General features: G+C 51.7%; 10 protein-coding genes across 10 annotated transcripts; 4 read left to right on the forward strand and 6 right to left on the reverse strand.

Moving 5' to 3' along the window:
* Positions 1–379: 379 nt before the first annotated feature.
* Positions 380–2,191, forward strand: LMH87_000179 (uncharacterized protein; the record flags this gene model as incomplete). Its single annotated transcript, XM_056198045.1, has 1 exon — positions 380–2,191. The coding sequence occupies one exon, from the start codon at positions 380–382 to the stop codon at positions 2,189–2,191; it is 1,812 nt and encodes a 603-aa protein (XP_056055032.1).
* Positions 2,192–2,287: 96 nt separating this feature from the next.
* LMH87_000180 (uncharacterized protein) lies at positions 2,288–3,251 on the reverse strand (the record flags this gene model as incomplete). The annotated part of the gene is made up of 5 exons (XM_056198046.1): positions 2,288–2,422; positions 2,490–2,792; positions 2,855–2,911; positions 2,980–3,080; positions 3,149–3,251. 5 exons carry the CDS (start codon positions 3,249–3,251, stop codon positions 2,288–2,290), a joined length of 699 nt encoding a protein of 232 aa, XP_056055033.1.
* A 1,745-nt stretch (positions 3,252–4,996) lies between these two features.
* On the reverse strand, positions 4,997–7,108 carry LMH87_000181 (uncharacterized protein; the record flags this gene model as incomplete). The annotated part of the gene is made up of 1 exon (XM_056198047.1): positions 4,997–7,108. One exon carries the CDS (start codon positions 7,106–7,108, stop codon positions 4,997–4,999), a length of 2,112 nt encoding a protein of 703 aa, XP_056055034.1.
* A 2,178-nt stretch (positions 7,109–9,286) lies between these two features.
* Positions 9,287–10,266, reverse strand: LMH87_000182 (uncharacterized protein; the record flags this gene model as incomplete). Its single annotated transcript, XM_056198048.1, has 2 exons — positions 9,287–9,698; positions 9,755–10,266. 2 exons carry the CDS (start codon positions 10,264–10,266, stop codon positions 9,287–9,289), a joined length of 924 nt encoding a protein of 307 aa, XP_056055035.1.
* Positions 10,267–10,710: 444 nt separating this feature from the next.
* On the reverse strand, positions 10,711–11,946 carry LMH87_000183 (uncharacterized protein; the record flags this gene model as incomplete). The annotated part of the gene is made up of 1 exon (XM_056198049.1): positions 10,711–11,946. The coding sequence occupies one exon, from the start codon at positions 11,944–11,946 to the stop codon at positions 10,711–10,713; it is 1,236 nt and encodes a 411-aa protein (XP_056055036.1).
* Positions 11,947–13,395: 1,449 nt separating this feature from the next.
* LMH87_000184 (uncharacterized protein) lies at positions 13,396–14,081 on the forward strand (the record flags this gene model as incomplete). The annotated part of the gene is made up of 2 exons (XM_056198050.1): positions 13,396–13,558; positions 13,624–14,081. The coding sequence occupies 2 exons, from the start codon at positions 13,396–13,398 to the stop codon at positions 14,079–14,081; spliced, it is 621 nt and encodes a 206-aa protein (XP_056055037.1).
* A 698-nt stretch (positions 14,082–14,779) lies between these two features.
* LMH87_000185 (uncharacterized protein) lies at positions 14,780–15,253 on the reverse strand (the record flags this gene model as incomplete). The annotated part of the gene is made up of 1 exon (XM_056198051.1): positions 14,780–15,253. One exon carries the CDS (start codon positions 15,251–15,253, stop codon positions 14,780–14,782), a length of 474 nt encoding a protein of 157 aa, XP_056055038.1.
* Positions 15,254–15,389: 136 nt separating this feature from the next.
* On the reverse strand, positions 15,390–16,110 carry LMH87_000186 (uncharacterized protein; the record flags this gene model as incomplete). Its single annotated transcript, XM_056198052.1, has 3 exons — positions 15,390–15,538; positions 15,600–15,652; positions 15,710–16,110. 3 exons carry the CDS (start codon positions 16,108–16,110, stop codon positions 15,390–15,392), a joined length of 603 nt encoding a protein of 200 aa, XP_056055039.1.
* A 1,328-nt stretch (positions 16,111–17,438) lies between these two features.
* Positions 17,439–18,729, forward strand: LMH87_000187 (uncharacterized protein; the record flags this gene model as incomplete). The annotated part of the gene is made up of 4 exons (XM_056198054.1): positions 17,439–17,572; positions 17,626–17,911; positions 17,963–18,125; positions 18,188–18,729. 4 exons carry the CDS (start codon positions 17,439–17,441, stop codon positions 18,727–18,729), a joined length of 1,125 nt encoding a protein of 374 aa, XP_056055040.1.
* An 840-nt stretch (positions 18,730–19,569) lies between these two features.
* On the forward strand, positions 19,570–20,071 carry LMH87_000188 (uncharacterized protein; the record flags this gene model as incomplete). The annotated part of the gene is made up of 2 exons (XM_056198055.1): positions 19,570–19,706; positions 19,765–20,071. The coding sequence occupies 2 exons, from the start codon at positions 19,570–19,572 to the stop codon at positions 20,069–20,071; spliced, it is 444 nt and encodes a 147-aa protein (XP_056055041.1).
* Positions 20,072–21,227: the final 1,156 nt, after the last annotated feature.

The raw sequence follows: 21,227 nt of genomic DNA on the forward strand, positions 1-21,227 counted from the left end.
TCGTGGATCCGTCTTGCACAAATCAGTTGGTAGACGAGCATGTTCCGCCAAATCGCCAGACCCGGCCAGTTTGCGCGTGTCGACGTGAGCCGTGTATGCCGGTGGAGGTCCCTGACCGGCCAGTTCGGGGATACCCCAGTCTTCCATCTGGAGGAGCCGCGGATTGGTGGGGTAATGAGTCTCATGATCTACACATGAGCGCGAGAGCTGGGTTCCTAAAGTCAGTAAAGCCGAGGACCTTACCGAAAGAATTATCCGCTTACTTAAATCGGTGCGTTCTCCCCGATTGAGCTCTTTCAGAATTGAGTAATATAAACGTTTTGGCTGAAAAGGTCGGCATCAGATTATTTGTACACCTGGGCGAACCTATCCAGTCGCAATGTCCAATGAAATTCGAGATATTCTCGAACAGTGGGATGATGAGAGCAATGGCGTTTTCGTCGCAAAAAATGTTTCCGTCCCGATGAAGGACTCAGATTATCCCGTCCGCTGCAATATTTACCAACCGTTACATGCCAAAAGGTCGGGTTCAAAACTGCCCGTCATCATGACTTATGGACCGTATGGCAAGGACATACCATACAGCAAATTTAACTCGGCGTCTTTTGAGGAGGTGAATTGCAACCAGAAGTCTCGCTACTCAGCCTGGGAAACACCTGATCCAGTTTTTTGGTGTCGCCAGGATTACGCCGTTGTACGCTGCGACGAGCGCGGCTTTGGCCAATCACCCGGATATCTCGATTCCATGTCATCGGATACAGCAGATTCTTTCTGTCAAGCCATTGAGTGGGCTGCCGAGCAGCCCTGGTCGACTGGTAAAGTTGGCTTGCTTGGCGTGAGCTACTTTGCAGGTACGCAGTGGCGTGCTGCTGCGCGGTCTCCACGTGGTTTAGCCTGCATAATCCCATGGGAAGGCATGTCCGACTACTATCGAGACCGGTGTCGGCACGGCGGTATATTGTCAGACTCTTTCATTCGTTTTTGGTGGCAGCGACAGGTCATCACAAACCAGTATGGCTTGCCCGGGAGAGCGGCGAAGGAATGGGGCGATGACACCATTGAGGGGGATTTGTCAGATGAAGAGCGCAAGACCAATCGATGCGACCAAACCGTCGACAACGTGACACACAAGTTCCGTGACGAGCCTTACTACGCAGCACGAGATTTTCGCCTCGAGGATATTCAGGTTCCGCTACTGTCGGTGGCGAACTTGGGTGGCATTGGCTTACACCTGCGGGGCAATGTTCACGGCTACATGCACGCCGGCTCCAAGTTCAAATACCTTCGCTTTATTGTTGGGAGGCATGATCTCCCGTTCTATTACGAAAAAGAAACCGAGTTGCAACTCAGTTTTCTCGATGCTTGGCTGAAGCAAAAGGACACTGCTGGCTGGACACAGCACGACAAAGTTGCCCCAGTGAGTCTCATCTTGCGCAAAGGCAACGTGGGCTTCAACAATGAAGTGGCCGAAAGAGCATTTGAGCGGCGCGAAGAAATGGAATGGCCCATCTCGCGCACTGTTTACACGCGCTATTATCTGACCCGGAACAATCGACTTCAGCTGGGAATGGACAATGGTGGATCGGCGCAATTGACGTATCCAGCTCTGGCAACAATAGAGGCACAACACAAACTGCATTTCTTATCCTCTTCCTTTGAAACGGCGACTGAGATTACTGGTCATATCGTCGTACGCTTGAATGTGTCCATCAGCGCTGCAGCGACAGACCTTGCTCCCTGGGACATGGACCTTTTCGTGACACTTCGCCATTTTGACTCGTCTGGAGACGAGATTTCCTATACCGGCACGACAGGTGACCCAGTTCCTGTGGTCAAAGGCTGGCTGCGCTGCAGCCTACGAAAAGTCCACACCCAGCACCCACGACACCGACACTACTTGCCTCATCGCGAATATTTCTCCGAGGACGAAGAGCCAATGATTGTGAACAACATCTACGAAGTCGATGTCGAGATGTGGCCTACTTCTGTCATTGTATCGCCGGGCAATAGATTACTATTCGAAGTGTCGTCGGGCGACACAGGTGGTAGCGGCCTCTTTCTTCACCAAGACAGTGTCGATCGTGAAGCACGGCGCTTCGCGGGGCTCAATCACATTCACTTCGGCAATGGCATGCACAACTATGTACAGCTGCCCATAATTGGCAACGCAAGTACTGGGGGGCAATTATGAAGCAAAAGAAGGAAAACTTGATCTCAATTTGGCAAACCAAGATTATCATGAATTGACTACATAGCTTGAAAAGCCATCATTATGCCACATGCGTGTCTAAAGGGTAGACTTCCCTTGAAGTTGCTTCAAGATGAACTCGGCTCCCAATTTGTGCACGCCTTCATCCATTATATACTCAATATGTTCTATCGTGATTCCGTCGCCGTGTTTGGTATCACAGATTCCGTCGCCCTGTTTTCATACCGCCCCAGTCAACAATGAAAACCCAAGTTGGAGAGTTGAGCGAGGGAAGACTTACATAGTTGCACACGTCGAGTGTTTTTGGGACCCAATCACTCGGAATACCTGCTTTGAGACCGGCCGCAATGAACACCCCGTCTACATCGAAAGTAGAATTACCACCGGCCATGTCGACGTTGCAGGCGAGCCCTGCCTTGTGGACCGGGTCGCCGATGAGAAAGACGCCTTTAACGGCGGCAAAGGCGGCGTCAGTCAGGTTGCCAAGCGCGTCGACGGTGGCTGTGGCGCCCTGGGAGTATCCCTCGAGTATAAAACACTCGTCTGCGTTGGTGGCGAGAGTCGAGTGGATCTGGTTGATTATCTGGATTTTGCAGAGTTGGTTAGCAGATTGGTCCTGTTGGCGCGGAAGCAAATGCAACTTGCATCTTCGGTAGCGGCAGTCGAGTTCTGGTCCCAGTCCGCAGGATACACAACATTGTACTGTGTTGTCTTTGGTTAGCCGTGTAGATTTGGGCTCGATTAGGTTTGTGTGTTTCGCCGAGTCTTACAATCTTCCCTCCAGGTCGTGCCGCGCTGACATTCGCATTGATAGCTGTGAACCCAAGGGACTCTCCTTGAGGCTCAGAGGTACCCCGGGTGTTCATCAAAGCTAAAAAGGAACCTTTGTTAGCAGCCAGAGGCTATTTTACATCGCGAGAAGATATTGTTGTATAATACTGTAGCTAGCACATGGCATGGGGGCTGGGCAGGCCTCGAGATCTGCGGTGGGGAGCGCCGCAGCCAGCGCAACGAGGCCAGCGAATATGAGATGAGACAGCATGGTACTTGAGACAAAGGAAGTAGTCACCAAAAAAAATCACAGTTCTTTCTTTTCTATGTAAAGGCCACAGGGACAACATTATTTATCTCTAATCGTGGACAGTGGCGGCACGTACAACCCCGCCTTCATTCAGCAGCATGGTACCTCGGCACCTCACAAGGGCTCGACAACTGAACCACAACACATGGGGTGACATGACAATAAACTATACGTCGGCAGATATTATAGTAGCACTTTAAGTAATGTACTATAGACTCTTGGCAGCGACGTGTGCCCCTTTGTCCTAAGGTTAGAGTAGGGCAAACATTTGTCATGGTCGCTTCTGAGGCACTGTGTAAGGGCCGGTCACGGCGGTGCATCGGCATGTCAAAGTATTGAGAAGCTACTTATTTCGAGACATCTGGCGACAAAAAAGTTTTATTTTATAAGAGCGAAAAAGTATAGAGACTAGATATGGTAGGCAGCGCTGCGCACAGACAACATCGCCAGGAGAGTACATATGTATGTAAATGCTGGCATGACAGGGCTTGCCACACAGCCTCTGGCTAGCGTCGACATGTTATGCCTAATCGGGAGCTAAATATCCGAACACACGAGAGGAAACTATTTAAGATTGCAACACCGTGCATCAGACACCAGACGGTAGGCCGCCCAGTCACTGCGATGCCGTGGAGAATCCGACAGGCAGCTCGACAAGTCCCGAGTACAACCATGCCAAAACTTGGGACACTGGAGAAGAAATTCAGACAAGCCCGCATCAGCAACAGACGTTCCCATCGCCATGAAGAAACAGACAGAAAGTAGTTGCAGCACACAGAGCGGCCAACAGCCTCTTCCTCGACGTCCCTATCATTGTTCGCTGAGCGATGAAATCGAGTAACTTGGGCAAACAGCATTGCTGTGACGAGAAAATGCACAGCACAAAATGCGGGAACCTACAGAGGCGCTGCTCTTGTCATTTAGATGCAACAAATATCTGCAAATAATTTGCTACATTTAAAGGCAGACACTTCTTTACCAACACCGACGCCACCTACCCTGCATCATGAAACCCGTCCTAGCACCGCCTGAGAACAAGCATGGCGAACACGGTAATCTAGCCTGCAATTTTTTTTCGAAAGAAAAAATTGCAACCGATGTTTTGCTGAGAAGCGGTAAGAAGGGCTGGAGAAACGACAGCCAAGACTTGGCATCTGCTGTCCGAACAGCCACCCGATCGCCCAGAGTATTTGGTTTCCCCCAAGACTCTCGGCAGGGACGCTGTGGAGGAGTGGCTTGTCTTGGCCGCTGGGCATTTTGCAGAGATACCATCTCTCATCTTTTAATCAAGTAAAGTACGCATCGCCACGTATGAATTTTTACGTCCCTAGTCACAGTAGCTTCACACTACCTATCCAACAGCGCGCGACCATGGACATCAAAGCATCATCGACGAGCCAGGCCTAAATCACAGTGCATCGATTGATACAAACACATACAAGCATGTAATAGTAGAAATCAATTGAGCCAGACGCCTACTAGCCGCTAGGGTACTGAATGACAACAAGCAAAGTATGCCTTTCCCAAAATGCTCTCTTGTTATTCCTGCACGAGCTTCGTGGGGGATAGAGAAAAAGCCCCAGACGAGTACCAAAAAAACGAAAACATTCCAAAATACAATTTGCGAGCCTATTTACGGTGTAATGAAAGTGTGCTTTTTTTTGTCTGCAATCTTTGTGTTTTTTTTTGATTAATCGCGACATCCCTTAGTTGTCGTAGCCGGCTCCGCGCTGCCAGGGGCTGCCAGAATTTTGCGATCGCGCCTGGCGGGTAGGGCCATTGGGGTCCAAGCTTGGGCTTGGGCGTCCACCTGACACCGAAGGTGATGATGAATGGCGGCCAAAGGAGCGCTGGGACTGGTTGTTGAGAGAGCCCAGAACGTGGCTGTGAGGCTTGGCCTCGAACTCCTCCTCGTCAAACATGCGCGACTTGTTGTCGCCGCGAGCGACGGCAGCGAGGTCATCAAGCTGGTTCGACTTGTCGAGCTGGGTGTTGGACTTCATGAAGGAAGCACGATCGTCGCCCATGTACTGGTAACGCGAGTCGGGGTTCTTGCGGAAGACTGCAAATGCGGTCGAGATGATGACCATGAGCAGGAGGACTAGGGAGAAGGCGGCGTTGAGGATGAAGAGGATAACACCAAAGATACCGACGACAAGAGCGGGCGCATCAAAGACGTTGGTGTAGATGAGCAGGCAGATGGCGTTGATAAAGTTGACGACGCAAATCATGATGTTAAAGGTGTTGGTCGGCTTGTCCATCCATGGGCGGATAACACTCGCACCAATAAGAGCGCCGGCTTCGAGGACGATGAAAGCAACAGCCTGGGTGATTCCGCTCTTCTGGGCAGTAGCGACAAAAAGAGCCTTGAGGAAGGTGTAAGCGAGCATCGGCGCAATGAAGTAGTGAGACGAGGCCTTGAATTGAATATAGAGAAAACCCCATTTGTTGATGACGTTAGGGTCGGCAAACAAGATGTAAGCAGGGTTGCTGTGGTGGCTGATGGAGCGGCGAGCGATGCTGATGACCTTCCAGGTGCCGAAAGCCAAAGTGCTGATGGTAGCGAGCAGGAAGAAGACGGCTAGGACGACCTCGGCGGCAGAATCTGCCTGGGTGAACTCCCAAAGACAAAAGACGGTAACCAGGGGGAAGCCGAGGAGAGTGAGGCGGAAGATGATGCCTTTGAGGACGGTAATCCAGCCGTTGCGGAACTCCAGGAAGCGATCACCCTTGACGGTGCCCTTTTTGGCCAGGAGCTCGAGAATGCCCTTGTAGGCGGCGACAACGAGAGAGGTAAAGATGACGAGCACGCAGAACCAGGTAAGACTGGTCATGAAGAGGTTGGTTGATTCAATCTTGGAGCGAAAGGCGACACGCTGGATACCATAGACGAGGTAGGTTCCGGAGCCGGTCTTGATGTTGCCACGGCGGGCGAGAGTAGCAACCTTTTCGGGTAGCAAGTCGAGCCCACGGCTCGCGAGTTGGAGACCACGCTTCTGAACCTGGACCGAGTATGTGCGGATGGAGTCGAGGATGGTGGAAGGCGTGCCACCAGTGGCGCGTTGATACCAGGTGAAGATGTCCTGCATGAAACCGAGTCTGATGATGCCCATGGTCCACTGGAAGTCCTGAGTCCAGGCGCGAACAATGGGAGGAAGCTTGACGGCGGTCAAACCAATCATAGCCTGGCTCTGGAAGTAGCCAAAGAGGGAGAGGGAGTTGGCGGCAACGTGAGAGGCGGCATTGGCGTGACCAAGGCTGTTGAGGACGGCCGAGGAGATGAGGGCGAGGAAGGCAATGATGGCGGTGGCCCACTTGACGCCGATGGTGTCGACGGTCTTTTGGTTGGAAACGTTGGCCTCGAGGCAAGCAACCTCATCGTCGCCGAGCATAATGTGGACCTTGGCGGTGGCATCGAGATCGGGAATAGCAAATGCGATGCCGGGGATAGGGACACTCTTGCCAATGTCGAGACGGAACTCATTGGGCGGCTTTCCGACCTGCATGGGGCACATGCCCTTGAGTTCCTCGACGGTGCAAGGGTCGATAGCCCTGTTGTCGATAATGGGATAGCCATAGGCCGCGACGGTGACGTAGAACATGACCTTGCCGGAAATGGTCGAGGTGGCGGTCATGCTAATCTCGGCGAAACCAGTGTCGGCATCATACTTGACGTTGAAAAGACTGGCGGTAAAGCCAGACGCGGCAGAACAACTGTTGAGCGAGTTGGAGACGAGAACGCGCGAGGCATCGACGGCGGGCAGCAGCGTGGCGGCGTAGCCCAGGGCCGCGAGCGCAGAGCGGCGAAAGGACACCATGGTGGAGGTCGGGTGGGCGGTCGGGTGTCGTGGGTATTATTTGCGATGCGAAAAATTAGGATTCGAATTCGAGTCGCGAAAAGCGCATCGCCAGATGGTCGCGCGGCGATATGATGGGCGATGGGATGCCGCGGCAGCGATGATGGACGAGGCAAAAACAGAAGAGCGTCGCCAGGGCGAGATGGTTCGGTTCGGTGGCTAGGCGGAAGTATCGGTGGCGGGTCCCCCGAGTGATTTGCGATGTGACGTCTGTCTTGTTCCCGGGTGGCGCGCGGGAAGGGGGGTTATTCGACGAGGTCGGGATGAGGAGAGTAAAAGAAAAGGAAAAAGAGACGACGATAAAGGAAAGCGAATGAATAGGGTTGAAAGCGAAGGAACAAGATGTTGAAATGAACAAGGACGGGAATACGATGATGAACAAAGCGATGGGAGGAGATGGAAGGGGAATGAGGAAACATTGGGCGTGCGAGGCAGAGGGCAGTTAGACTTTTAGCGGACAAGTGGAGGGGAGGCTGGCCGGTGGTTGGCTGGCCGTGGCAGTGACGAAGTGGGCTGTCTGCTCTGGTCGCATCCGGCACGTCGCCACAGTGGTTACGAGCGCTGTAAGCTCGGAGAGCACCCACTAAAAATGGGAATACGGCAGTTGCTGAGGACTGTTTACAGCGCATGCTACAGGGGCTACGTCGCTGGAAATGACGATTGCCTTCTTTACAGTGCGTCTGTCACCATCGCCTGTTGTAAAGACAGGCGCTGGAATGCGCAAAACAAAGGACGCGCCAGCTCTCCGCATTTTTTCAATCCTTTGGGCCAAAGTATGCAAATCTCGTTGTCTCCTATTACCCCCCCGTGCCCCTCTCAGTGTCTCTGCCCTTGCATCTCCTTTGATTTTGCTTTCTTTGGAGACCTGCACTGCCTGAATCCAAACTCGGCCATAGTTGGATCCCCTAGCATGTTAGTGTCTATTTTAAGCCCGCCGTCGCTGCGCTAGCCTTCCTCGGGCGATGACCTTGCCGGATGGACACGCTCACACGCACAGTACGGGGGGCAATCCTGTCAATACGAAGGCGTTTAATCACCGAGTCGTGTCCGCGAATCCCTTGCTACGTTTTTTTTCTGATGGTCTACCAGAACTGCGCGACTAGGCTCGCTGGCGGTGCACTATCGTCCGCCACAGGAGCTGCCAAGGCCAAATTTAATTTAAAAGGCACGAGCAAGGCTGTGAGCCACGCTGTGAGCTGACAGGTCGCGTGTTGGGCACCATTTCATCCGAATATAAAACCGAAGGAAATCCATGCTTGCATCGTCCGCTGCCCATGTCGCAAGAGGCAGCGACACGTAAAATATCTCCTGCAAGCATCAAAAACAATGTGCGTCAAGACTGAGACACACTCGGGCAGTGCCTGTTTGGTCGCCATGTTTCCGTAATGGTGCGTACAGTGCCGTACAGTATTGCAGCCACTGAAATACGGTGCTAGAATACGAGCATGAGCCCACTACATCACTCGGGAAAACTTGTTTCCGCAGTGTACGCGTGGCCGCATTCCCAGCCCGGAAATAACAAAGACGACGCCTGTTTGTCGGCAGCGGTCCTCCATCACACACAAAACCACCAGTACTTCCTGAAATGTTTCGCTTCATCCTCGGAAACTTGCTGATTCTTCCGGCAACTTCTTGCTGATCAGCCGTCACCGTTTAATTTCCAGCCTGCCGCCCAACCGGCTTGGCCCTCCTGAGTTCTGCAGGACAGCCCAGCGGCACAGCCACTGCTAGCGCCATGTGCCCCAGATTTCACTTTATTAGACTATCCGCTTGCCGCACCACCAAGATTTACGACAGACTACACAAGTTTGACAATTGTCAATCAACTACTACTTCTGCAAAGACTCGGAGCAGCCGTGAACGATTCAGAAGAAGAACAGTGGTATTTTCCCTCTCTTATTCTCTGCTCTCTGACATGCCGCAGTTGGATGCCTCTGTCCGTCCTCTTGTCATCCTACCTCCTCTCACAAGGCTATCCGTCAACAGCCAGGTTCAAAATCGCACAACTCTGTCTGATCACAGCGTAGCAACCATATCCTCGGCATACAACGGCCGGCTTTGCCAAGAGTTACTCCATCAAGGCTGTCTTGCTCTTTCGGCAATCCCATGCTAGTAATAGCCAGTGCAATTTAACACTTACTAAGTATACAAACTCAGGAGCACAACGACCCTGACTACATTATACCGGGCGCACCATCGTCTATTGGCGTCTTTCGTGAGCCTCAGTGCATCGACCATTCGAAGGCGACTCTTGCTCTTCTCGCACATGTACGCCCGATCCGTACAGCACTCCTTCCAGGTGCCGTCTCTCTGGTACTCGACAAACATCAGCATATCGTCATAGACGCGTCCGCGGCTCCAGACGAATTTTCGTGGCTGTAGATTCTGCGTGCCCTCCTCCGTCTCCTGTATGCGTTTCTCCGCTCCCTGTATGCCCTCCTCCATTTCGTGCATGAGTTTCTCTATTTGCTGCATGCGTCCCTGCGGGTACCCAATGCGCTCATGCATATCCTGCATCACATCCTGGACCGATGGTTCGCTTTCGCGCTGGCTGAAGAGGGCCTTGCTGATCCTCGTCGCTCCTGGCCCGTTCTCGTCCAGACGCACCAGCTTGTACCGGCTTGACGGCTGCCAAGTGTTTGCCGCTGACAAGACATCAGCGCCAGCTGTGCGTCCGGCAGCACCATCGAGACGTTCGGCAGCGCCCGCGGCTCGGGAAACGTTTTCCTGAAAATGGAGCTGAGGCTCGCGTCGGCCCGCTGTACTTCTACCGCCAAGTGCTGCACGTCCTTGAGGCAATCTAAATTGCGCGCCTGGTAGATGGACACGGGGCTCTCCAAACCCCAGTAGAGAATGTCCAGCGCCGTGTCGAACGGCCGGTATGGCACCAGGCACCCTGCAACCGCGGAATCGCGAAACTGTACCCCACTGGCTTGGGCTATGGCGCGTGACTCGAAACATACGTGCATCGCAACTGGAAATCCCGTGTCGACGAGCAAAGGCAGCCCGTTCCCCTCCCACCAGATGACGCACACTTCGCTCTCGTCTTCTGGTAGACTGAGCCTCCAGATATATGCCCGTAGCTCAGCCGGCAGTCTTTTGAACCGAGTAAACGACATTTGACTTTGGATGGTGTAGCTTTGTGGGGGAAAAGAGACAAACTCACGCGGGACATGACTTTATCTACGCCTGCCTCTCGTGTTACCAATAACCCATCTTTGGCAGAGTGTGTTCCACACGCAATACATGTCGAAGACTATCACAGCCACACGACAGCAAGCACGGCTGGCGGTCAGTGGATGATGATCTACGGGAAAGGAAGCAGTTAAGCAGGCTTGGGCACTTGTTACTTAAGAGCAGAGTCAGTGTCGCATACATTGTCAACACGTCTCGTCGAAGTCAAATATCGTCACTCCTGTATTCAGCCGGAACACCAACCTGAAACTCTCTGCCCAAATCGTCCACTTGGATCTAGAATTAACTGTAATGAGGTATTTGGCCGAAAGGAATCCAAGGCTAAAATAGCCTAGCTTCCGCGATATTCGCTGATCTACTCAAATCCCTCAAGCGGTGGTAGAGTTGATACATCCCTGTTGTACCGGGACGCCGCTCAGTCGGTCACCAAGCCAGCTCAACGCGCCTGTAGAACCCCCGAAAATTAGACTGATGTGATCAGCGTCTGGCACTCTTCGGTACTCTACGGAGCCTCCGCCAGCGCAGTACTTGTCGACAACCTTGTCTGTATCAGCAACTGGGCTAATCTGATCTTTGGCGCCTTTGTAGATAAGGATGGGAATCGAAGGGGTGATGTGACCCGGGCTGTTCGCGTCCGAAACGTTCTTCACAAGCGTGCTGGTGTTGAAGATATTGGGGTCTTTGGTATAGGAGAAAATGTCCTGATTTGCGAAGCTGAGCACGTTGGCGCCAAGACACTGACTGGTGACTTTGTTAATCGCGTCTGCTTTGCTCGGGATAATTTCGTTTGCGACGAGAGCAGCCACCTCTGGATACTCAACGGCGAGTCCCACGATTCCAGTCGGGATTAAACCGGCAAAGATGGACTTGTTGATGGTGAATAGCACATTCAGGATACTTCCAATCGTTCCTCCAAGAGCCGCTCCGCTAATCTTTAGCTCTGGGGCATATGTCGATTGTAACTCGGCGGCAAACTCGGAAGCCATACTGCCGCCAGAGTAGCCCCATAGGGTGACGCGTGCGTTCTTTGAAAGCTTCGTAAAGTCGGCTTGAAACGCGGCACGAATCCCGTCCAAGACTGCGTAGCCAGCCAGGGTATTGGCCAGGAACGCAGATTTTGGTCCAAGAAAGTCTGGAACCGCGACGTACCAGCCTTTCTTGAGAGCATCGCTAATGAGGGGCAGCTCCAGGTTGGTGACGATTGTTCCAAAGGGGCCGCCCGAGTCGGAGAACAGCTGCATTACGTAAGACGGGGCACAGTTGGGGTTGGCGGCATCTTCAGCGACCTGATAGGAGAGGAGCTTTGTACTGTCTGCGTTCTTCGGGATCAGAATGGTCGTGACGGTAGCTGTTGCATCGCCAAAGCTATCGGTCGTGCGGTAAAGAAGTTGGTAGGCAGCGGAAACACCGGAGACTGCAAGAGCAGATGGTACGGTTCTATTTCGAAGAATTGCTCCTGGGGGCTGCTTCTCATATCCGGCCGGAGGGGTGTAGAAGGAGTCTTTGCCTGGCATGACAGGGCCAAAAGCAGCGGCTTGTGGTGCGGCCGCTGACAGCCCAGCATGCAGCAAAGCGACAAGGACAGGCCACTTGAGGTTGAACATCTTGGCTTCTAGAGGAAGAAAAGCTGGCAAGAGATTATCGAATTAATGAACAACGAGCGGCTCGCTCTTATACCCCTACTGGGAAATCTACAGCGATTTATATATTCGTGCATTATTTGTCTATCGTATCACAGGTGTTATCGGATGCCGTGCCAACATACCGTTAATGAAAGTTCAATCATGTAGCTACTTGGGAAAATATTCCGGCCCCTCAATAGAGGCGGCAAGTAATGTTGCTGCGGGAAAATTTCCTTTGGTTACATTGAAATTGCCATCACACTACACATGTGAGCTACTCCGTGATTTACAACTGCTAGGGCAAGGCATTAATTTCATCAACGTTGCCCCGCGAAGGAGATGGTTACAAGATAATACGCGTACTCGAATTTTCATATACGTTTTTTTTTTTAGATGTAATGTCCGGGGCGAGTGCGGAGGGCAGCGTAGCAATACCATATGAGCTAATAAATCCTAGCCGAGAGGGTGTGTATTTTTAGTACATGTGTTCTCGGCAGATCTTCAACGAGTGCCAAATGTCGACGGCCGGATTTCTCAGACCCCCTTTCATGAGGAAAAGTAAAATAAATCGAGTACCATTCAACCGCAGGTCAAGTCCTCTTCTATTCATTTAGAATTTTTGGGACGATTGATATGCCTTGTCCCAGATGGCGATGGCAACTTCCTGTAGCACCAACGGGCTTTCAGAGCACAGTTACGCGCGCAGAACTACACAGCGCAAGGCTACGCAGCAAAACGTATACAGAGCATAAATATAAATCGAGAAATGGCGAAATGAGCCCGGCCAAGCTGGTACCATCGCGGATTTCCAAAAAGAAGCTGACCTTGTCAAAAAGAGTGTAGCGCACAAGCAAATCTGGCACATATGTAGCCGTTGTCTCGTTTTGTGAACCTCACATGTACTATGTTTATGAGCCGGGGTGTAAATACACAGCCAATGTAACCTCAAAATCCGGGGTTTGGGCCCCTGCTATCGGTGATTTCGACCCTACCCCTGCAAAGCTGCGAGTCGGCGTCGCCTTGCGCCGGGAGAGAGGTTGCAGACGACGTTGAATAAACGAGCTGGAACCTACTAAATATCGCTATAGTTGACTACCGATCTTGTTAGCTAGGGTTCTAGACTCGTGGTGACTGGCAGGTGCCATTCATCATCCAGCTCGGACAAATTTCTAGAGAAGTTTAGCAGGATGTGCGCCACAACTAAGATCAAGTCAGGTGGCCGGTGAAAGAGATAAGCTAATGAAGCTCTCTATAATACAGCTTCTAATCGGAAAGATGTAATTTGGGAATAGTCAAGCGGAACTAGCGCTTCTCACGAGAAAGGTATAAAGACGGCCGCACAACCTTGTGCTCACCGGCAGTCACCTTCCAAGCCTACCATTCACACTTTCAATTCCATATTTCGTCTTTCGCAAAGCAATATTCGACAAAATGAAGGCCCTCTCTATTGCCGTTTTTGCTCTGGCAGCATCTGTGTTTGGCATGCCTAGCTCGGAGAGAGCTGTGCGGGATGATACCCTTCACAGTGTCAACGACTTGTCCGACCATCTTGCAAGTGGTCTGAGCGACGTCCGTACGAACACTGGAGCCATCAGTATGTTGCGCCTCTCCCACTGAAACCCTTCGACTGGAGATAGTCACCGGACTAACACGTCAAAGACGCTACCATCTCGGACTTCAAATCTGGTCACATCTCCAAGGACGAAGCATCCACACAGGTGGCGCAGCAATTCGAGCTTGTCAACGTCAAGCTATCCGTCATTCTCGAAACGATTCTCGGCTCCGTAGGCCTTGATGTTGACGGAGCCAACCTCGACAAGCTTCTCGGAGGCACCACTGAGCTCTTCTCCGAGGTCCTGTACACCGTCAAGGGCGTCATAACCACCTTGGGCCTTAGCAAGACACTCTCAGCCGCTGTCAACGCCATTGTTTGCGTTCTCGGCGACCTCACAAAGGCTCTCGGTGAAATCCTTGGCAAGGTGCTGCCAAACCTGCTCCCGACGCTGGTCAATACGCTGAAGAACCTGGTTCAGAAACTTCGCACCGGGCTTCTTTCGGGGCTTTTGTCGCCTGTTTTGAGAGATCTTGCGTCTATCCTTGATGGACTGGCACATTAAAACTCTAATTGAGTGTTGACCCTGGGGCTTCTACTCGTTAGATTCGCAAGGCAGTATGGCGGTTTCTGCTGTCCAAGGCATAATAAGATAGCTTGAAATAGAAAAGAGACAGCGAGATCCTAATACGGAGGCAATATCGATATTTCTAGGTAATAAAGGACCCAATTTATATCACACTGTGTTTTATTGTGCCCTCTATAAATTGTGAAGTTTCAAGCGTTGCTGCTCGGCGCTCCAACCAGCGCCAGCCGGAGGTCTCACTGAGTTGCGACGCTGCATTGACTTCCATCACCGCCTCTAAAAATAAATGTGCATTGCCAAAATGCTTATGAGTACTGCAATAGCCAAACAGCGAAGAAAAAAAAACACAAAAAAAAACAGTGATAATACTAATAGCGGTAATAATAACAGCGATAATAATAGCCATAATAGCAGCAGCGACAACAATAACAGGAATAATAATAAGTAGCAACACAGTAGAGATGGATTTCTTTTTAAACTTTATTTCCGAAATACAAAGTATAATAGTATAAGATAATTAATATGACAAACTGTAACTCAAAAAAAAATGACAAGATAGACAACTAATATAGGCGCAGCACACAGTTCACAACAGTAGCCCGCTTACAATGCCCCTCCTTTCGCCATCGACGTTGATTAGGTCCTTGACCAACATCTCAAACTCGGCACACAGCTCCTCAATGAAAGAACCGCCAAAGATTTCTAGATCGTAGTGGAAGGATGTAGTCACCATACCGTCCCTGAACACGACATTCGCTCAAGATGGTCAATGGGGGAGCGCCCATGACCACCGCACGCATGTCGTCGGCCGTAAGAACGGATGGCTTCGCACTGGTCGCACCATCGTCTTGGAAGGCCTGAACGACCATTGGGGATGCATAGGCACAGGCGCTACCACAATCTGCATTCATGTCGGCAATATTGCTCCAGCCAGTGTGCTCCCACGGAATCATGGCCCGGAGACGCGCCTGCACATCTAGCATGAGGAACGTCACTGTTGCGCTGGGATCGGCGGGGATACGCAGAGGTACCATGGTGATCATGGACGCAATAACCTGCGAAATGCCATCCACCGCCTTGTTGCAGCCTGTCAGGCTAAGACTGAGGGTCGCCTCGGAGCTCTGAGAGCGGCGGGCCAGCAGCAGTCCCATGGCTGTGGTTCCTTCGGAGCCAGTCTTCCAAGCATCGCGGTTGACTGTCCTGGTTGAATTGAGAGATCATGTACCCTCAATCTACGCACCTTAATCCGTTCACTCTAGAGTACCAAATGGCTTTCTATCATATTGACTACCCACTCTTCCTTTTTCCGAAGACATCGAAGACATAACATAGAGAACAAATAGCAGCCACCCGCACCACGCCTTGGACATTAGCCGTGGGCAAGGCTGCGCTAAGAAATAGCTGGGGGACTGCGATGATAAAGAGAGCAAGCGTGACTGTAGCCAATTTCCTCAGCAAATAGTATACCAGAATTTGATGATGGGAGGCGATACTTGCCGTTCTGACTCAAGAGCAGCATGAGTCCCGCCGTCAGCAGAGACAAACCAGTGCTGTCTGGGACTGATCAGCGGGTGTGTCCAGGCGTGTCCAAGGGGCTCAGTGGTTACTTGCATTGATCATCGCAGGCCTTTCCGGAAGCTCTCCAGAGCCGAAAAGCCTCCGCCTCCTTGGCCCATGTCTCTGCCTTTTTCTCGTGCCTAACGGCCCAGTACAGCTGCGGCCCCAGTTCCGCGCCAAAACGCTTCGTAAACGCGCTCACGGGGGACGAGCGCAGGGTCCAGCCGCGGCCGATTTTCCAGCTGCGCGAGACGGATTCTGCAAAGTCGTTGCGAAGGTTATGCTTGGTGATGAGGAGGTCCCGGAGGTACGCCCGGACCTCGTTGGCCGAGGCGGCCGGTGCAGGCAGTTTCGGGCTCGTGGCTTGCGACTCTGCTGACGTCTGATCTGCGGATGGTAAAAACACGACCTGTTCCATGGATGAGAATTCGTCCGGCGGAGGTTCGTCCATGCTCGGCGATTGGCGAAGCTACCTGGGCTTCACGGGTAAAAGTAGCAAATATGAAGGTGGCGAGTTGGACAGGTAACGTGGCAGATCTCTAGGCAGAGCCTTGCCAGCGCTAGATCCTCGGTTAGTTAAGTAGAGAAGGTGTGAGAACAGGTTTGTTTGACATGTTTTCCGAGTATCACAACATTAAAGTTGGTCTTGACTTTTGTCTTGCAGCGATCGAAGAAGGCGAGACTAATGGCCCGCCCGGTCCCTATTCGTTTCATTCGCGGTGGCTCGCAGCAGTCCGTGCAAGCTTCTGTTCTCCATCGACCATCCAGGGTCCCAATCTGCCAGCCACCGTACTTTTCTCGTTCCCCCCGACCCCCAGATTTTCTATAATCTCCTCTTTCTTGACCTCATTCCCATCGCGGGCGGAAAGAACTGTCGCTCCTCGGCCTTGTAGAATATGCCGGCACGGGTGTCAGCTGCACAACAGCCAACGTCACGGTCTAGGGAACCAGGCATGGCATGCGTTTGTCGCAGCGAACTTCTTTGATACGACATTTCGAACAGCTGAGCGGTTTGCGAGCGTAATTCTGAGGCGAGGCTGGCCCGGCAGAGCCCTCTTCCACGTTGGCTGCAGGTTCAATGTCGTCGGTTGCGCTGTTCTTGACAATATACGCCCATAGAACGACCGTGAATTGGCGAGTTGTCTCGGCTGCCATCTTTGAGAGGTTCAAAAACGGGATGGGGCTAGTCGTGGATGATTGACGGTACGGCTTCCAGAGACGGCCGAGGACTGGTGGTAGGAAAAGGTCCAAGGCGAGAGCCGATTCGCGGACAGCTGCGGGGGTATCCTTTTGCGGTCGGAGTTTAAGGCATCGTCCGAGGCGCCTGTCTGTTAATGTTCGCCTGTAAGAAAACTGTCTTGTGTTTGCAGACCCCACATTCTTTGCAGGAGATGTGTTGTCACAGTCCTTCAATGTGTGCGACTTGTCGATGACAATGGTACCTGAAAGAAAGAAGCTGATAAACAAATTGGTGGTTACCGGAGGTAGCCTTAGCCCTGTGACCTGGTGAGCTTCTTCCGCTCAGCGGTTCCACCGCCATGACCAACCTAAAAAGCCCTTGAGACAGTTATAGGAAGAACTGACTTCTATTTCGAAAATGAAATCAAAATTTAGGATATGATCCACATGGTGGTGAGCAAGCTCGCAGCGAGTTGCCTTGGTGTTTATGTTAACGCGAGCACCGGCTTCCCGTTTTGGGAAGGCTACTGCGAGGTACCGAATAGTCAAGCCTTAGGTGAATAAAGCACCTGCGCCTTTGATACCTATAAAAGCCTGGATATGCAGCCTCCCATTGTGACTTTTCGATTCAAAGTAAAAAAGGTCTTCGACGTTATTCGCGAAATGCTCATGATCCGCATGCTCGTCGTGGCGATGGCGCCGCTTGCTTTGGCTGGCAAGGTCCAGTGGGCTGGGTATGTCTTTAGAAACTTGGGTGCGTCAATGACAGCTTACACGGACTCTGTAGTGCCAACCTGTTCGGACTTGCCAATGATGTCAGCATCTTTGGCTCCGCGTACACTTCATTTGTGAGCAGCAAATGCGAACCAACTTTTGACAGCTACCCTTTCTTTGATGACTTGTCTCATTACGAGTCATGGAAGAAGGAAGGCTTCAACCTATTTCGCATTGCGATTGCTTGGCAGCATGCCCAAATTAATCTCGGCGGTGCTCTCAACGAAACCAATATGCAGCACGTTGATAAGCTCGTTGGGGCTATCACTAGTGACGGCGGCAAGGCTATCCTGGACATTGTAAGCGTATGTCCGTCACAATTCAGTCGCCGACTAATCATGTTCAATTAGCACAATTATGCCAGATGGTACTGTGGTATAATTGGGCAGCCCGGAAATTCCTTCCAGAACCCTACGATCAACGTCACGAATGCGCACTTTACCGATCTTTGGGTGAAGCTTGCAACAAGATACCAGTCAAACCCGCACGTCATATTCCAGTTGATGAACGAACGTTAGTTCAGCTCTCTATGGGCCCGTCAGAACACTGAATCAAGCTAATCTACTGAGTCCAAGCCCATGATCTTGATATCCTACAATGGGGAGAGACAAACCAAGAAGCAATCCTCGGCATTCGAAATGTAGCGCCTAACAACACCATTCTAGTGTCTGGCACGCAGTTTGCGCGCCTCACTGACTGGAAAGCATTTTCTATGACTGGAATTGGTCCTGGTCTCTTGAATGATCCTGCTGAAAAGCTCATCTTTGATTTCCACCAGTACTTTGACGGCATCGGCGGTGCCTACGGGCTCTGCGAGCCTTGGAGTGGCTACTATGAGGATTTTCAGCAGGTCACCAACATCCTGCGCAGGGCGGGAGCGCAGGGCATGTTGACCGAATTTGGAGGAGGTCCTTTCCAGCAGTGCGAGCAGACGTTGAGACACATGCTCGCATTTCTGGACCGCAACAGCGACGTCTGGCATGGATGGACCGCATGGGGAAGCTTCAACAAGGGGTCCGACTTGTATTTGAGTTTGGACAGGAATTCGACATTTTATAAGATGACTTCTGTCATCAAACAATTCGCGCCTCGCAGCAGCTCGCGAGATCGCCGCTAGGCAACTACAACAGACGACCCCGACATTGAGAAATACACACTTCATGCCAGAAGCTCAAGGTTTTCGGCCTATAACTACATGTCCAAATGCGTGCAAGCTATGTAATTCATTGGAACTCAAGTAGTGTATTATTGTCAAGTTTTTACAGAAACGATATAGTAAGAAATGATCGGTTAGTGCAAGATCCATCCCCGGGTCTCGATCTGGTCACCTGCCGCCATTTTGCTGCTAATTTAGTCCCTGGTTTTTCTCTTCTTTTCATCACAGCTCTCGATGAGCCGAATGCGATGAGACGTAGCTTGTGTGCAAAAGATGTCTTGTGAAGAAAAGACCCTGCCAGTATGTCCTGCGCCGGCAGGACCCTGACCAAATGGCGCAAGAGACAGACGCAACAACGCTGTTGGCGCTACCCCACGAGGATGCTCCTCCGCAATGAGATTTTATGCAGGCTGTAAGATATTGTAAGTCCATGGGAGATAGAAACAGCATATTGAGTCCTTGTGGCTGGCAGCAAGCTGACTGGTGCGGCACACCCATGTCGTCAAGATTGCGTCGTCGCCTGGACCGCTGCGCAGGCCACCCAGATTAAAAAGATCAAGCCACTCACCTTTGGAGAAATCAAGTGCATCTAACCCGGGACGTTTATATGCCGGGTCATCTTCGATGCGATTGCCGTGGCTGGCAGAAGTCGGGGCCGTCTTTTGAGGTCGGGCGTAGAGCCGGCCTTTGCTGGGCTCTTCGCGAACCCCTCGCGCTATCTGCTGGAGCACATCAAACGCCTGAACTGGGCCATCAAAGACGGGCTCATCGCAGCTGGCCCTTTTCGATCTGAACACCATCATGGATTTTGACATTATTGTAGAGGAGTTCTTGTGGCAAGCCCATGTGAACGGCTGTTTTGCCTACGCGGACTGCTGTGGCGGCCCCGACGTTATCCTTAGAGAGATGCAAGGCCATTCTCTCTCGGCCATGCCAATGTATGTTTGATATCGTTACCGCATCTTTGATTGTGGACTGACTGGGTACCTGCAATAGACTTTGCATTCGATGGAACACGACAAGCCCTGCCCATCGACAGGTGCTTGGATACTATCGTTACAGTGATGACCAAATCAGAGCTGTCCTAGATAAATTCCTGTGTCTGACGATGCCGTGTCCGGTGGAGTTGCTTTTCCTCATAGTCCAAATCACGCGATTGTGCGTCAAGGTCGCCGCGAAGCCCAGGTCCCCAATTGGAGCCACGGCCAGAACAAAAACCATGTTTAGTAAGGCGGACGACTTTGCTTTGGATATCTGGGTCGAGGAGTCTTCGCTCTCCAACAAGAATTACGCGAGGTACTAAGGAGAGATTTTTCAACTTGCCGTCAAGCTCTATGGCATCCTGACCCTCCCTCGATCGGTGGTCTTGGGCGTGTACCCGAACGCTTTCGAGGCCAACGGTCCGCGCGCATTACTTGGACAGAAACTTGTGGCCATCTTTAACGAATTTTATCCTTAGCTGCAGGACTTTGCTTTTGTGCAATGGCCACTGGTTGTTGCGGGCGTGGCGGCGGTCACTGGAGATGGTGCCGCGGAGGACCAAGACTTTGTAGCGCAGACCTTGGATGGCATCTGGCACCGTCCGCTGTCTGATTCCACTCCATACTCATGCTTGAAGAAGCTGAAAGCTTTCTGGCTGTCGGGGAGAACTGGATGGAAGGACTGCTTCTATGAGCCTACCCCGTGCTAGGCTAGCGGCCACGCAGACTATGGAGGGCCCGGTCAAGGGCAACACACTCATGACGGCAAAATATACTTATGACGCAGGCTAGCGTGATACGCCAGAAGAACTTATCGGCTCGAGATTGAAGTTCATTTCGGCAAGATCGTGCACTTTGCCCGATGTCGAAAGCCTAGCTGGTGCGTGGGCACCCGATGGAAGTTACTGTCAAAAGCCAACAAATGAGACCTAGACCGTTGGTCTTGTGCCACCTTGATTGAACCCCTTTTTGCTTCAGCCATATTTCCGAGGCCATGAACCGCTGGCTGTTCAAATCACGTTGTGTGACCACTCTGTCTCGCATGCAGCGTCACGTTATCACTTGCATGGATGCAACAGCCCGTTGTATGTGACAGCCGTTGAGACAAGGTGGCTGCCCTGATAAATTCATTAAATATTCATACAATAAAAAGGACCTCAAACAACCAAGAATGTAAATTTCCTTCTATGCCGTAAAAGCTGTTCTGTTTCTTCCTCGTCGACTACTTCTCATCCAACACGAAATGTGGCTTTCCTCCAACTCGAGGAACATGACGTGCTGGTTGCCTACCGCTGCAACTCAAAATCGAATGATAGTTTCATGCCCACGACCGCACAGCGGACCGAGAACGAAAAAGGCAACAATAAACGGACAAAGAAAGCCCAAAAATCACCAAACCCGAGCCAGAGATGATTAATGCGGAAAGCGGGTCGTATTTGCGGCAATGGTTCGTGAGTCGGTCGATTCGTTGCTGGGCCC

The sequence above is a fragment of the Akanthomyces muscarius genome, chromosome 6 (genome assembly GCF_028009165.1).
Source record: "Akanthomyces muscarius strain Ve6 chromosome 6, whole genome shotgun sequence".
NCBI lineage: Eukaryota > Fungi > Ascomycota > Sordariomycetes > Hypocreales > Cordycipitaceae > Akanthomyces > Akanthomyces muscarius.